This window comes from Rhodnius prolixus, unplaced genomic scaffold, assembly GCF_049639745.1.
Source record: "Rhodnius prolixus isolate KJV_2025 unplaced genomic scaffold, Rpr scaffold_5, whole genome shotgun sequence".
Classification (NCBI taxonomy): domain Eukaryota; kingdom Metazoa; phylum Arthropoda; class Insecta; order Hemiptera; family Reduviidae; genus Rhodnius; species Rhodnius prolixus.
The window spans coordinates 42,843,261-42,859,466 of record NW_027411624.1 but is presented as its reverse complement, the minus strand read 5'-3'; the positions used below and the strand labels follow the sequence as shown (position 1 = coordinate 42,859,466).

Here is a 16,206-nt window from a genome sequence, read left to right as displayed (position 1 = left end):
TAAACTACTCGATAGATTTTGTTTATATTTCACCTGTATATAAAGACATTTATTGTCTATAATTGTATAAAATTTCGTAAAATTCAGCCGAGTAGGAAACGAGATATTTAGTGTTAAATTTTCGTTTCTTTTGAAACAGTAAAATCTTTTACTTCAAATATCCCGTAAACCACTCGATAGATTTTGTTTATATTTCACCTGTATATGAAGACATTTATTGTCTATAATTGAATAAAATTTTGTAAAATTCTGCCGAGTAGGAAACGAGATATTTAGTGTTAAATTTTCGTTTCATTTGAAATAGTAAAATGTTTTACTTCAAATATCCCGTAAACTACTCGATAGATTTTGTTTATATTTCACCTGTATATGAAGACATTTATTGTCTATAATTGTATAAAATTTCGTAAAATTCTGCCGAGTAGGAAACGAGATATTTAGTGTTAAATTTTCGTTTCGCTTGAAACAGTGAAATCTTTAACTTCAAATATCTCGTAATCTACTCGATAGATTTTGTTTATATTTTACCTGTAAATGGAGACATTTATTGTTCACAACTATATAAAATTTCGTAAAAATCTGTCGAGTATGAAACGAGATATTTAGTGTTAAATTTTCGTTTCGTTTGAAATAGTATAATCTTTAACTTCAAATATCTCGTATTCTACTCGATAGATTTTGTTTATAAAGTAATCGCCTATTTTTTCAGGCGGGGCTTATCGTCCAACTACCAATTAGGTGTCGTGGACGGAGGCGACTAGCAAACATACTTTACTGTAAAATTTTTTTTTATTAACCATTAAATAAAATCCAAGGCCTAAGACCGGGAATCGAACCCAGTACCACAATACATATTAGCGTCGCAGGTCTCGCCTCTAACCCGCTCGGCTACGGTGGCGCCTTAGATTTTGTTTATATTTCACCTGTATATGAAGACATTTATTGTCTATAATTGTATAAAATTTCGTAAAATTCTGTCGAGTAGGAAACGAGATATTTAGTGTTAAATATTCGTTTCATTTGAAATAGTAAAATCTTTTACTCCAAATATCCCGCAAACTACTCGATAGATTTTGTTTATATTTCACCTGTATATGAAGACATTTATTGTCTATAATTGTATAAAATTTCGTAAAATTCTGTCAAGTAGGAAACGTGATATTTAGTGTTAAATTTTCGTTTCTTTTGAAACAGTAAAATCTTTATCTTCAATTATCGCGTAAACTACTCGATAGATTTTGTTTATATTTCACTTGAATGTGGAGACAACTGTTGTCTATAATTGTATAAAATTTCGTAAAAATCTGTTGATTAGAAAACGAGATATTTAGTGTTAAATTTTCGTTTCTTTTGAAACAGTAAAATCTTTTACTTCAAATATCCAGTAAACCACTCGATTGATTTTGTTTATATTTCACCTGTATATGAAGACATCTATTGTCTATAATTGAATAAAATTTCGTAAAATTCTGCCGAGTAGGAAACGAGATATTTAGTGTTAAATTTTCGTTTCATTTGAAATAGTAAAATCTTTTACTTCAAATATCCCGTAAACTACTCGATAGATTTTGTTTATATTTCACCTGTATATGAAGACATTTATTGTCTATAATTGTATAAAATTTCGTAAAATTCTGCCGAGTAGGGAGCGAGACATTTAGTGTTAAATTTTCGTTTCGCTTCAAACAGTGAAATCTTTAACTTCAAATATCTTATAAACTACTCCATAGATTTTGTTTATATTTCACCTGTATATGAAGACATTTATTGTCTATAATTGTATAAAATTTCGTAAAATTCTGTCAAGTAGGAAACGTGATATTTAGTGTTAAATTTTCGTTTCTTTTGAAACAGTAAAATCTTTATCTTCAATTATCGCGTAAACTACTCGATAGATTTTGTTTATATTTCAATTGAATGTGGAGACAACTGTTGTCTATAATTGTATAAAATTTCGTAAAAATCTGTTGATTAGAAAACGAGATATTTAGTGTTAAATTTTCGCTTCGTTTGAAACAGTAAATTCTTTTACTTCAAATATCCCGTAAACCACTCGATAGATTTTGTTTATATTTCACCTGTATATGAAGACATCTATTGTCTATAATTGAATAAAATTTCGTAAAATTCTGCCGAGTAGGAAACGAGATATTTAGTGTTAAATTTTCGTTTCATTTGAAATAGTAAAATCTTTTACTTCAAATATCCCGTAAACTACTCGATAGATTTTGTTTATATTTCACCTGTATATGAAGACATTTATTGTCTATAATTGTATAAAATTTCGTAAAATTCTGCCGAGTAGGGAGCGAGACATTTAGTGTTAAATTTTCGTTTCGCTTCAAACAGTGAAATCTTTAACTTCAAATATCTTATAAACTACTCCATAGATTTTGTTTATATTTCACCTGTATATGAAGACATTTATTGTCTATAATTGTATAAAATTTCGTAAAATTCTGTCAAGTAGGAAACGTGATATTTAGTGTTAAATTTTCGTTTCTTTTGAAACAGTAAAATCTTTATCTTCAATTATCGCGTAAACTACTCGATAGATTTTGTTTATATTTCAATTGAATGTGGAGACAACTGTTGTCTATAATTGTATAAAATTTCGTAAAAATCTGTTGATTAGAAAACGAGATATTTAGTGTTAAATTTTCGCTTCGTTTGAAACAGTAAATTCTTTTACTTCAAATATCCCGTAAACCACTCGATAGATTTTGTTTATATTTCACCTGTATATGAAGACATCTATTGTCTATAATTGAATAAAATTTCGTAAAATTCTGCCGAGTAGGAAACGAGATATTTAGTGTTAAATTTTCGTTTCATTTGAAATAGTAAAATCTTTTACTTCAAATATCCCGTAAACTACTCGATAGATTTTGTTTATATTTCACCTGTATATGAAGACATTTATTGTCTATAATTGTATAAAATTTCGTAAAAATCTGTCGAGTAGGAAACGTGATATTTAGTGTTAAAGTTTCGTTTCGTTTGAAACAGTGAAATCTTTAACTTCAAATATCTCGTAATCTACTCGATAGATTTTGTTTATATTTAACCTGTAAATGGAGACATTTATTGTTCACAACTATATAAAATTTCGTAAAAATCTGTCCTGTAGGAAACGAGATATTTAGTGTTAAATTTTGGTTTCGTTTGAAATAGTATAATCTTTTACCTCAATTATCGCGTAAACTACTCGATAGATTTTGTTTATATTTCACCTGTATATAAAGACATTTATTGTCTATAATTGTATAAAATTTCGTAAAATTCTGCCGAGTAGGAAACGAGATATTTAGTGTTAAAGTTTCGTTTCGTTTGAAACAGTATAATCTTTAACTTCAAATATCTCGTATTCTACTCGATAGATTTTGTTTATATTTCACCTGTATATGAAGACATTTATTGTCTATAATTGTATAAAATTTCGTAAAATTCTGTCGAGTAGGAAACGAGATATTTAGTGTTAAATTTTCGTTTCATTTGAAATAGTAAAATCTTTTACTCCAAATATCCCGCAAACTACTCGATAGATTTTGTTTATATTTCACCTGTATATGAAGACATTTATTGTCTATAATTGTATAAAATTTCGTCAAGTAGGAAACGTGATATTTAGTGTTAAATTTTCGTTTCTTTTGAAACAGTAAAATCTTTATCTTCAATTATCGCGTAAACTACTCGATAGATTTTTTTTATATTTCACTTGAATGTGGAGACAACTGTTGTCTATAATTGTATAAAATTTCGTAAAAATCTGTCGATTAGAAAACGAGATATTTAGTGTTAAATTTTCGCTTCGTTTGAAACAGTAAATTCTTTTACTTCAGATATCTCGTAATCTACTCGATAGATTTTGTTTATATTTCACCTGTATATAAAGACATTTATTGTCTATAATTGTATAAAACTTCGTAAAATTCTGCCGAGTAGGAAACGAGATATTTAGTGTTAAAGTTTCGTTTCATTTGAAATAGTAAAATCTTTAACTTCAAATATCTCGTAATCTACTCGATAGATTCTGGTTATATTTCACCTGTATATAAAGACATTTATTGTCTATAATTGTATAAAATTTCGTAAAAATCTGTCGAATAGGAAACGTGATATTTAGTGTTAAATTTTCGTTTCTTTTGAAACAGGATAATATTTAACTTCATTTATCTCGTAAACTACTCGATAGATTTTGTTTATATTTCACCTGTTTATGTAGACAACATTTATCTATAACTGTGTAAAATGTCGTAAAAATCTGTCGATTAGAAAACGAGATATTTAGTGTTAAATTTTCGCTTCGTTTGAAACAGTAAATTCTTTTACTTCAGATATCTCGTAATCTACTCGATAGATTTTGTTTATAGTTCACCTGTATATAAAGACATTTATTGTCTATAATTGTATAAAATTTCGTAAAAATCTGTCGATTAGAAAACGAGATATTTAGTGTTAAATTTTCGCTTCGTTTGAAACAGTAAATTCTTTTACTTCAGATATCTCGTAATCTACTCGATAGATTTTGTTTATATTTCACCTGTATATAAAGACATTTATTGTCTATAATTGTATAAAATTTCGTAAAAATCTGTCGAGTAGGAAACGAGATATTTAGTGTTAAATTTTCGCTTCGTTTGAAACAGTAAATTCTTTTACTTCAGATATCTCGTAATCTACTCGATAGATTTTGTTTATATTTCACCTGTATATAAAGACATTTATTGTCTATAATGGTATAAAATTTCGTAAAATTCTGCCGAGTAGGAAACGAGATATTTAGTGTTAAAGTTTCGTTTCATTTGAAATAGTAAAATCTTTTACTTCAAATATCCCGTAAACTACTCGATAGATTTTGTTTATATTTCACCTGGATAAAAAGACATTTATTGTCTATAATTGTATAAAATTTCGTAAAATTCAGCCGAGTAGGAATCGAGATATTTAGTGTTAAATTTTCGTTTCTTTTGAAACAGTAAGATCTTTAACTTCAAATATCTCGTAATGTACTCGATAGATTTTGTTTATATTTCACCTGTATATGAAGACATTTATTGTCTATAATTGTATAAAATGTCGTAAAATTCTGTCGATTAGGAAACGTGTTATTTAGTGTTAAATTTTCGTTTCTTTTGAAACAGTAAGATCTTTAACTTCAAATATCTCGTAATCTACTCGATAGATTCTGTTTATATTTCACCTGTATATAAAGACATTTATTGTCTATAATGGTATAAAATTTCGTAAAATTCTGCCGAGTAGGAAACGAGATATTTAGTGTTAAAGTTTCGTTTCATTTGAAATAGTAAAATCTTTTACTTCAAATATCCCGTAAACTACTCGATAGATTTTGTTTATATTTCACCTGGATAAAAAGACATTTATTGTCTATAATTGTATAAAATTTCGTAAAATTCAGCCGAGTAGGAATCGAGATATTTAGTGTTAAATTTTCGTTTCTTTTGAAACAGTAAGATCTTTAACTTCAAATATCTCGTAATGTACTCGATAGATTTTGTTTATATTTCACCTGTATATGAAGACATTTATTGTCTATAATTGTATAAAATGTCGTAAAATTCTGTCGATTAGGAAACGTGTTATTTAGTGTTAAATTTTCGTTTCTTTTGAAACAGTAAGATCTTTAACTTCAAATATCTCGTAATCTACTCGATAGATTCTGTTTATATTTCACCTGTATATGGAGACATCATTTATCTATAACTGTGTAAAATGTTGTAAAAATCTGTCGAATAGGAAACGTGATATTTAGTGTTAAATTTTCGTTTCTTTTGAAACAGTAATATCTTTAACTTCAAATATCTCGTAATGTACTCGATAGATTTTGTTTATATTTCACCTGTTTATGGAGACAACACTTATCTATAACTGTGTAAAATGTCGTAAAATTCTGTCGATTAGGAAACGTGTTATTTAGTGTTAAATTTTCGTTTCTTTTGAAACAGTAAGATCTTTAACTTCAAATATCTCGTAATCTACTCGATAGATTCTGTTTATATTTCACCTGTATATGGAGACAACATTTATCTATAACTGTGTAAAATGTCGTAAAAATCTGTCGAATAGGAAACGTGATATTTAGTGTTAAATTTTCGTTTCTTTTGAAACAGGATAATATTTAACTTCATTTATCTCGTAAACTACTCGATAGATTTTGTTTATATTTCACCTGTTTATGGAGACAACATTTATATATAACTGTGTAAAATGTCGTAAAAATCTGTCGAATAGGAAACGTGATATTTAGTGTTAAATTTTCGTTTCTTTTGAAACAGGATAATATTTAACTTCAATTATCTCGAAAACTACTCGATAGATTTTGTTTATATTTCACCTGTTTATGGAGACAACATTTATCTATAACTGTGTAAAATTTCGTAAAATTCTGTCGATTAGGGAACGTGATATTTAGTGTTAATTTTCGTTTCTTTTGAAACAGTAAGATCTTTAACTTCAAATATCTCGTAATCTACTCGATAGATTCTGTTTATATTTCACCTGTATATGGAGACAACATTTATCTATAATTGTGTAAAATTTCGTAAAATTCTGTCGATTAGGAAACGTGTTATTTAGTGTTAAATTTTCGTTTCTTTTGAAACAGTAAGATCTTTAACTTCAATTATCTCGTAAACTACTCGATAGATTTTGTTTATATTTCACCTGTTTATGGAGACAACATTTATCTATAATTGTGTAAAATTTCGTAAAATTCTGTCGATTAGGAAACGTGTTATTTAGTGTTAAATTTTCGTTTCTTTTGAAACAGTAAGATCTTTAACTTCAAATATCTCGTAATCTACTCGATAGATTCTGTTTATATTTCACCTGTATATGGAGACAACATTTATCTATAATTGTGTAAAATTTCGTAAAAATCTGTCGAGTAGGAAACGGGATATTTAGGGTTAAATTTTCGTTTCTTTTGAAACAGTAAAATCTTATTGAATATGTATTGAATATTGTTAATTTATCAAATATCGCGTTTTTCAGGTACCTGGTCTCAGATTGCGATCGAGATAGATCTCATACTCCCTATTTGAGGAATCAAGCTGTTTGTAGAAAGTTTAAACATAAAGGTGAGAATATTTATTGAATATTTATACTATAGAATTTTAAATTGTAATTCTAGCCGCTAGTGCAGTGTTGCCATCTACTGGCGAATAGGTAATGATAGGTGATAGATAGTTGGTAAACATGGTTGTTGATTGAATGTAGTTTTTACGTGTTTTCTGTAATGAAGATTTTTTTTTTATTTACTTTAAATCTATTCGATTTTTCGGACCTCATATAAATCTGATGTGAGTACTTTATATTTTTTCTTACTGCAATTTTCAAGGTACTAATTTTCGTATTTTTGGTAGTAAAGCCTTTATTTACTTACTTTACAATTTGGTATATAAATACTAGGGCTTGATATATTATTGAAATGGTATTTTAGAGAGGTTAGCTACCTATTCACCTTTCATTTCCACTCATGGTGATCTACAAAAATTTCAACATTTATTTGTACCATTAATTTGTTTAAAGTCAGTTTTAGCAGATAGATGGACTGCAAAAAGCTATTTTAATGTAATATACTTCCCTGTAACTTATATAAATTAATGAAGGGATAAATTTGGTGCTACATTCAGGGATTGAAGGAAATTCAAAGTACGAAATTTTCTAATATTTTCTTGAAACTAGTTTCGACGATTTTGTTGGTAACTTCTTCAGTTTATCTACTGTTTAGATTCATAGTTTATTTCAATCATTTTTCCGGGACTCTTCCTGAGGGATGGGTGCGATATTAATGACATTAATTGGTATTGTTTTTCTCTCTTTGTCATTTTAATGTACGGGTTATTAACAAAACTGAGTAATGTTAGTTAGAAAAATAATTATGTTTCAAAATTCTTAGATTTAAAGGGGGGAAAAAAATCCATAATTTTTAATGTCCGACAATCATGGTCAAAAGAGTGACCACCAAACCAGAGAATGTCCGACAATCATAGTCAAAAGAGTGTCCATTAAATCAGACAATCTAGAAACCAATCAAATTGTAAAAGAAATTGTAAGAATTCTATCAAATATTGAACTAAATATCGAAAATAATTTAGTCGACCAGTTTTCGATCTGCATTATTAAAGTAGTATTCAATGAGATGCATTAATTTTCAAAAGCTCTTTTGTTTGATTTTTTGATTGCGCAGTTTTTATGCATTTTATTAGTCATAAAGCAAGACAAACCTGTATTTGACGAAGTTTACACTCCTTTTGATGACTTCACTGATCGTGCCCAAGTTATTAGATCATATTTTATAAAGTAGTTAGTTATTTTTGAAATAGTCACTAAATGATGTCGCTTTCGAAGGTGACGTATGTAAGAAGTTACCGCAATGACAACCCAATTTGGTTGTATTACTAAATATACGGGTTAACCGTAGTGGAGGGGGCACCTTTGAACAGTTTTAATTTCCCGCCAAATATATAAAACATTTATGATTGGTAATTTTGTGACTTATTTGTGTTTAATCGCAGAGAAGGGGAAAGTGGTCGGAACCTACATTAAGAAGCGCAACAAACCGAATATTTTGTTTAAAATTGCTAAACCCATCACTTTTCGGGTACTTCCCCGAACTGAGAGTCATTCTTGATTTTTAAACTAGATTCCAGTGGTTTAAAAGAGAAAGTAATGCATTATTGAGAGAAATAACTGATAGTAGGTAGATTCAGAGTAAAGCAATATCCAATTCTCTCTATTTTATATTGTGTTCAAAGGTACCTCAACAATGGGGCAGATATTAACATTTGACACAAAATTTTTAAATTAAAAAAATATAGATATGTACCAACTGTTTATTGATATAGATCTGTTAAGAAGACTTGAAAGTTGTAGAAAACAAAATAAAAAGGTTCAATAATACAGATTCTGTGCACTCAGTAACAGAAAATATAAATTCTGTTCAAATGTGCCCCCCTCTCCCCTACATTATTACTTGTTTGTTCGTGGTGAGAGGCAAATTTGCGATGGTTTTGTCAAATTTTCAAATCATGTGTACTTACGTTTTGTCGGACCGATCTTCGGAAAATGATGCCCCCCCCAGTTCAGTCGTATCGATTCGGAAATCTCGAATGATTTTACTGTTTACACTCTCATTTTATTTGTATGATTTATTTTCTATTTCCTACTAAGTGTATAACGAAAACGGTTAGCGTTTATGTGAGGCCCATCTTAGTTGAATTTTGTGATTTGCAACAAGCACTTATTAAAGATTAAATACACAAAACCTTTACATTATAGGCTAAGTTAATTTACTACGTAACAGTTACAATTGTCAATTAAGATTGACAAAGAAGGTTTGTTAATAACAGCCACTGATTAACCCAGGCAGTCTTCTTCATAATTAATGACGTCACTGCAGGGCCCCCTACAAATTGTTTGACCCCCTGTCTCTCATTCTCTCTCTTTCTAACACTGCCTTACAAATATACATATGAAACCTTTTTTAAAAAGTTAATTATTCTCTGTCTGTAACAACGGACTTCCTTTTTGCTTCTTATTAGATTGATTAAAAAAAAAAAATATTCTCTATTTTATTTCGTCTTTTCCCCCCTAACCTAATCTCTTTCTTCTTTTCTTAAACAAAACAAAAAAGGAGAGGGGGCCACTTCAACAGAATTATGGATTCGCCATATTCAGGTGACCTTCGAATCTGCTTGCACGAAATACAAGCTTTATACTCAACAAAAGCGATTTACTGTTATCACATCCGTTTCCTCTTTAAATTAATTTATTGGAATTATAACTGTAGCGTGATGAATTCAGAAAATACTTGATCCCTTGTAAATCTCTTTCACGCTGGCAACCATACGAGTAACCGAATCTCCATTACTTCCATTCCGATTGTTTTTTGAACGATTATTCTTCCAGAGATTGGCACGTATGTCTCAGTCAACTCGCCATCTACTGAGCATGCCAATACGAAAACATTGAGACAAACATTCAACCTTAAAGCGAATAATTAGAACTAAAGCAAGCTCGCATAAGGAAAATATAAATAAAAGTTATGTAATCGATACTAACATCGCGTCCATTATGACTCACTTCCATTATAATACACAAATCGATGTGAAACTGTTCTTCTATTTATATTATTTTTGTTTAAAAAACTTTTTTTTTCTTTTTTTTAAAGTGTTTCTTAAATGATAGATAAATAATTCGTCCTTGAGTATTCAAGTGAATTTTCTAGTTAATACGGTTGTGCGAGTGTAAATGTGACTGCGGTAACAAATATTCTTCTACAAGTGTGGGAGTATAACCTTGTACGTGTAACCTACTTCTACTATTAAATTACAAAAAAAAAAAAAAAAATTCTAAGAAATGTCATTTCCGGTCAGTAATTTTTTCTTCGAATTTTGCTTTCACATTTATTTGTTTTTAAAAATTAAATAAAAAGATCTATTCTTAGATCAGCGCTGATTTTATCCGTCAAAATTCGCGTGTCTTTTTTTATCTATGACCATTTTTTGGGCTTTTATCTAGCAAAACTATTGATAATTAAGCACTGATGGATTAAAATCCGAACTCTTCAGGGATCCAAAAAACAAAAATCGCGTTCTAAGAGGTTAAAATCAGCAATCGTATACAGCAGGATCTAACCACAGTAATAATTCTTAAATTACATTAAAATAGCGCATAATATGTTCATCTAGCCTCAGTCCCTCTTTGTTCCCTCTCACAGAGATTTGCCTTAATTAACTTAAAAAAAACAAAAAAAAACTAATAATAAATACCTTAAAACCTTGACCTTAAAAAAAAAACTCCTCCACCGGAAGTATCTCTTACGTAATAAATGGTAAATGTAAAGAATAGCGTCCGGAGGTGTGGCCTAATTCGAAGTGATTCTAATTCGCTGTTACCATATAACCCTCCAAATTCAAATGTAAATATAAAAATATTTCTTTATTTTATATTTACATTTAAATCTGGCGGGTTATATGGTAACAGCGAATTAGAATCACTTCGAATTATTAATTCAAGATTATTAAACATTTTTCGTGGGGGGCTGTGCCCCCACACACCCCTTTTTGTGGGGGCTTTGCCCCCACTCCCCCTGATCTATTTTTTGTTTTTATGGGGGCTTCGCCCCCAACACCCTCCTCACTGCTCCACTAATCCACTAACACAACTCTAATTTGTAATTCAGACACATGGAAAACAAAAGAAAAGAAGCCTACCTTATTCAATGCAATCCCTATCCTTCTGTTTCTACACTTTATTTACTCCCTTAAATAATGCTCTCATTTGATCGCCCATGGAAAAATGACTCCTTTTCATACTTACCTCACTTCCACACTTCGGACCTACATATCTATTACTAATTAAACCAACACTTATTCAAAATGATAAAACTTTCATCTCTTTATCCTCCCTCAGACTACATTCATGCTTTAAATTAAAGAAAAACTGTAAATTCAAAACGCTCATCTTTTATGAAGTTTCAAAAAAAAGTAACCTAAAGTTACACACTGGCACTAGCGGGAACTGATAATACGTTGAAAAAGAAGCAGTTACTATGCAGTAAGTGTACTGCGCATGCGCGCTCAACATAAATAGCTAAGAAATTCAAAAAAATTATATACAGCACATTAGCGGGAAGTTGAGAAATTTAAAAAGAATATATTGAACATTGGCGGGAAGTAGTTTAAAAAGTCAACGGTAACTGTGCTGTACTGCGCATGCACCAAAAATAAACAGGCCACACCTCCGGGCGCTATTCTTTACATTAGCCTAATAAATTTCTTGAAAGCGGCTCCAAGAATGTTCTGCTGCAAACTTCTTATATACATAGAGATTTTAAAAACTTTTTTTCCCATAAAAAAATTTGTTTTGGCACTTCTCAGGAAAACTATTGGGTGAGGTTCCCTGTAAGGTTATACTATTTCTGTGGAATGTATGGTTACCAACTTTACAAGTTTGAATATTTACATTTAAATCTGGCGGGTTATATGGTAACAGCGAATTAGAATCACTTCGAATTATTAATTCAAGATTATTAAACATTTTTCGTGGGGGGCTGTGCCCCCACACACCCCTTTTTGTGGGGGCTTTGCCCCCACTCCCCCTGATCTATTTTTTGTTTTTATGGGGGCTTCGCCCCCAACACCCTCCTCACTGCTCCACTAATCCACTAACACAACTCTAATTTGTAATTCAGACACATGGAAAACAAAAGAAAAGAAGCCTACCTTATTCAATGCAATCCCTATCCTTCTGTTTCTACACTTTATTTACTCCCTTAAATAATGCTCTCATTTGATCGCCCATGGAAAAATGACTCCTTTTCATACTTACCTCACTTCCACACTTCGGACCTACATATCTATTACTAATTAAACCAACACTTATTCAAAATGATAAAACTTTCATCTCTTTATCCTCCCTCAGACTACATTCATGCTTTAAATTAAAGAAAAACTGTAAATTCAAAACGCTCATCTTTTATGAAGTTTCAAAAAAAAGTAACCTAAAGTTACACACTGGCACTAGCGGGAACTGATAATACGTTGAAAAAGAAGCAGTTACTATGCAGTAAGTGTACTGCGCATGCGCGCTCAACATAAATAGCTAAGAAATTCAAAAAAATTATATACAGCACATTAGCGGGAAGTTGAGAAATTTAAAAAGAATATATTGAACATTGGCGGGAAGTAGTTTAAAAAGTCAACGGTAACTGTGCTGTACTGCGCATGCACCAAAAATAAACAGGCCACACCTCCGGGCGCTATTCTTTACATTAGCCTAATAAATTTCTTGAAAGCGGCTCCAAGAATGTTCTGCTGCAAACTTCTTATATACATAGAGATTTTAAAAACTTTTTTTCCCATAAAAAAATTTGTTTTGGCACTTCTCAGGAAAACTATTGGGTGAGGTTCCCTGTAAGGTTATACTATTTCTGTGGAATGTATGGTTACCAACTTTACAAGTTTGAAGAATATTTTTGTGCCTTGTATTAACAGAAAGTATTATGAGTGTGTTCACAACAGATCTTTAAAAAAAAAAAAAAAAAAAAAAAAATTATATCTGGGTTACTAATAATTGGAATTGTAATTACGCAATAGCATAGTAATTATTTTAAGCAACAAAAAAGTTATAATATATTAATTTGTATTTGTATTTTATGTATTCTTGCAGTAAACGGGGAGACAGTGATTGTCAGATCATGCACCTGGGGCAATGACAATGAAGAAGAAGGTCCTTGTTCATCCTCAGCTCTTCCGCCGACCACCCAGCTGGAGTATTGTTCAACTTGCAACACTGATCAGTGCAATGGTTCATTTATCAATGCACCAACTGCAGAAATCATATTTCTCATACTTGCTCCCTTAATATCCAATTTTATTCACCTTCTCTAATTCTTTTTACGAAGATTTTTTTTAAAATTTTTATTAAGAAGTATAAAATAATAAATGTTAAATAAAAACAGTTCTATACAAAATAAATGTACATAATACATATAATAAATAAAATAACTTATTATAGAATTTGAAAAAAGTATATATTTATGTGTGACGAGAAAAAAGAGTCATTAATTAGTTAAAAATTAACCAAATATCTTTGTAAATAATCATGTTATTAATACCAAAAGTTTTAGTTATGATTTTTTTTTTTCGACTAAATCAGGCATTAGATTGCAAAATTTTATCAACTGTCCGTCCAACTTTTATTTGTACAGTTATATCTTGTTTATTTCTAATCGAAAATTATTAAATATGTCTCTCATATTCTTTTCAAACTTCTTAACAAAAATTTGTTAACCCAATAATTCTTTTTAAAAAATAAATAATTTGTCATAAATTCCAAAAATATTCAAATTTGAACCAGCTTTGTAACTAGTGCCTTATGATTTCTAAATCACTTTTTATTATATTATTTTTGTTATGATGGACGGTATACGTTTATGTAATTTGTAAGAAATGTTATTTACAAAATAAAGTTTTACAAAATTTGTTACGTTTATGTTGAATATATTTAGTTTTTACCATTATGAAGTTTCAGATTGTTTGGTGACCAGATCAAGGGGCTGCAATTTATCTAACATCCTCTTTGCTACTTTGAAAGTTCTTCTAAGAAGTATATTTTTAAAGACGATCGCCGATTTTGCAGTGGAAAATGGTCTGGTAGTATCGCTCCACTGAACTCTTGAAGAATTCTTCCGCCTGTATGTTCTGCCCGGATGGGAGTAATCAGGGCCTGGCGATAGATGCCTAAGCATTGATATCGTACCAAGCCAGTCCCTCTACTGGCTATTCGAACCATAATTCGTTCTATAGAAGAGAGATCTATCCAGCTGCCCACTGAAAGTTCACTTTTTAAGTTTTTGATAATCATACTTGATGCCCTAAACAGATCAAGGGATTTAAAGAAAATTAAAACGTAGCTTTGAGGAAGCCCCAAAGTACAACTAGGACACAAAAAGCATTCAAAATAGGTAAGAGCAACTAACTATAAACAGATAAAAAAAAGGCACCGACTTTTAACCCAAGAGAGACCTGAGGATGATACAATGTCTTATATAATTGCAGCATCACCTGATGTAAAAAAAGAAATGCTGGGCCATCTTTTTTTGTTTGCCCCATAACCCCCCTCCGAATTATTATCTATAAATAGGTGATGCCCCAAACAGAGCCGAAACAAACGAAGCTCTAGTATCCTCAGAAATGAGATTTACGAGCAATTTTTTTGGAATTTTATGCAGGTTAAAGATAATAGTAATTTCATTGTTCACTAAGTGTATTCTTAGAACACTATAGACTTGGAGTTTTATTTCTTCTACCATTTGTAGTTCCATATTCCATCTTTTTTTCAAAATTAAATATTTTTTTTTTCTTGCAAGTGATTCCATCTAAAGTTAATGGAGGGGGTGTAACAGGTATCGATATGTTTGTATTTATTGCTGGTTGCAGGAAAATTGAATAAGTTGAAGAAGGTTATGTGTAGAATCTCTTGAAAAATAGGGGTTAGGTTATGTTATGGAATGTAATTTCAGTTAATAATATGAAGATTTTAAAAAATTTACAGGTGTCCGTATAATTTTTTGTAAAATCGGTTTTATTTGAACTGCCCATCAGCAAGGGAATGAATTTATTATAATTTGTCTAGAATAATGGTTCGAGCGTATTCATCATGAATTTATGCACGAATAACCTACCTATGAAGCCATATATTTTACTTATTTTGGGTGAAATTTGTAAATACTCATTTTGCCGATAGAATCTAGTTCGCTACACGCTCAGTTATTGCCAGATCAAACGATTGGAATAATTCATTTAACTATTGCCCAAATTCAGAAAGAAACCATATCAAAATTTCATGTTCACTTGAACTGTTCAGGCTTCATCCAATGAACGACAACTACAATAAGTGTGTTTGTGTGGGGAAAAGGCTGAATTGGTAAATAACTGTTCAAAGCAGCCGGTGAGGTTTTGTTGATATTCAGTGCTATTAAAACAAGATATTCCAAAGACTTTTTGTAAGGGAATAATTCCATAATTCGTTGATGACTGGTTTTTTTTTATGGTTTCTCTTAACTTGAAGACTGAAGTTGTGTGAATTGATATAGAGCATTTCGGGCTTTATTCTGTAGTATTGTTCACTACTTCAGATTATAATGATGTTATTATTATACTTGTTTAATAATAAAGTACTACGTTTTTAAACTAAAATAAATTGATTACTCTATCCCGCTATTAGAGTGCACACATATTTGTTATGTTTACGCTAAGTCATTGCAGATTATTATTTATTGGAGATTTGGAATATCAGTACACAAATAGTAAGAGCAGGTATGTACTTAGAAAGATTGTTTTTTATATCTTGAGACTTCCTCCTTCTTTTACACGGGATTAGCCATCCTACGCTTCATACTCGATGTACAATAAATCGGACTTACATTTATAAGGACTGCGGACAATATGCTATTTACATTTGTTTGTGGGTGGCAAGTTTCTGTGCGGCAGGCCTTCCACTTGCTCCCTCTGTAAAGAGGATGGGATTAACACCCCGACCATTTGTGAATGGGTGTGTGAATAGAATAGATAATCTAGTTTGTAAATTACAACAGTGCTATTTGGATATAAACATTATGAGTGAGAACATTCGATATATAAGATTATAGTTTGTCTGTAAATGTGAATGTTA

General features: G+C 30.4%; 1 protein-coding gene across 1 annotated transcript in view; it reads left to right on the top strand.

Annotated features, from left to right (window-relative positions):
* LOC141458926 (UPAR/Ly6 domain-containing protein crok-like) overlaps positions 1 to 14,025 on the top strand; it is a 55,106-nt gene extending 41,081 nt beyond the window's left edge. The window contains exons 3-4 of the mRNA XM_074137514.1: positions 7,018 to 7,103; positions 13,201 to 14,025. Coding sequence (XP_073993615.1) covers positions 7,018 to 7,103; positions 13,201 to 13,421 — 307 coding nt within the window. The 3' untranslated portion in view covers positions 13,422 to 14,025. The remainder of the gene's footprint in view (positions 1 to 7,017; positions 7,104 to 13,200) is intronic.
* The last annotated feature ends 2,181 nt before the right edge of the window (positions 14,026 to 16,206 follow it).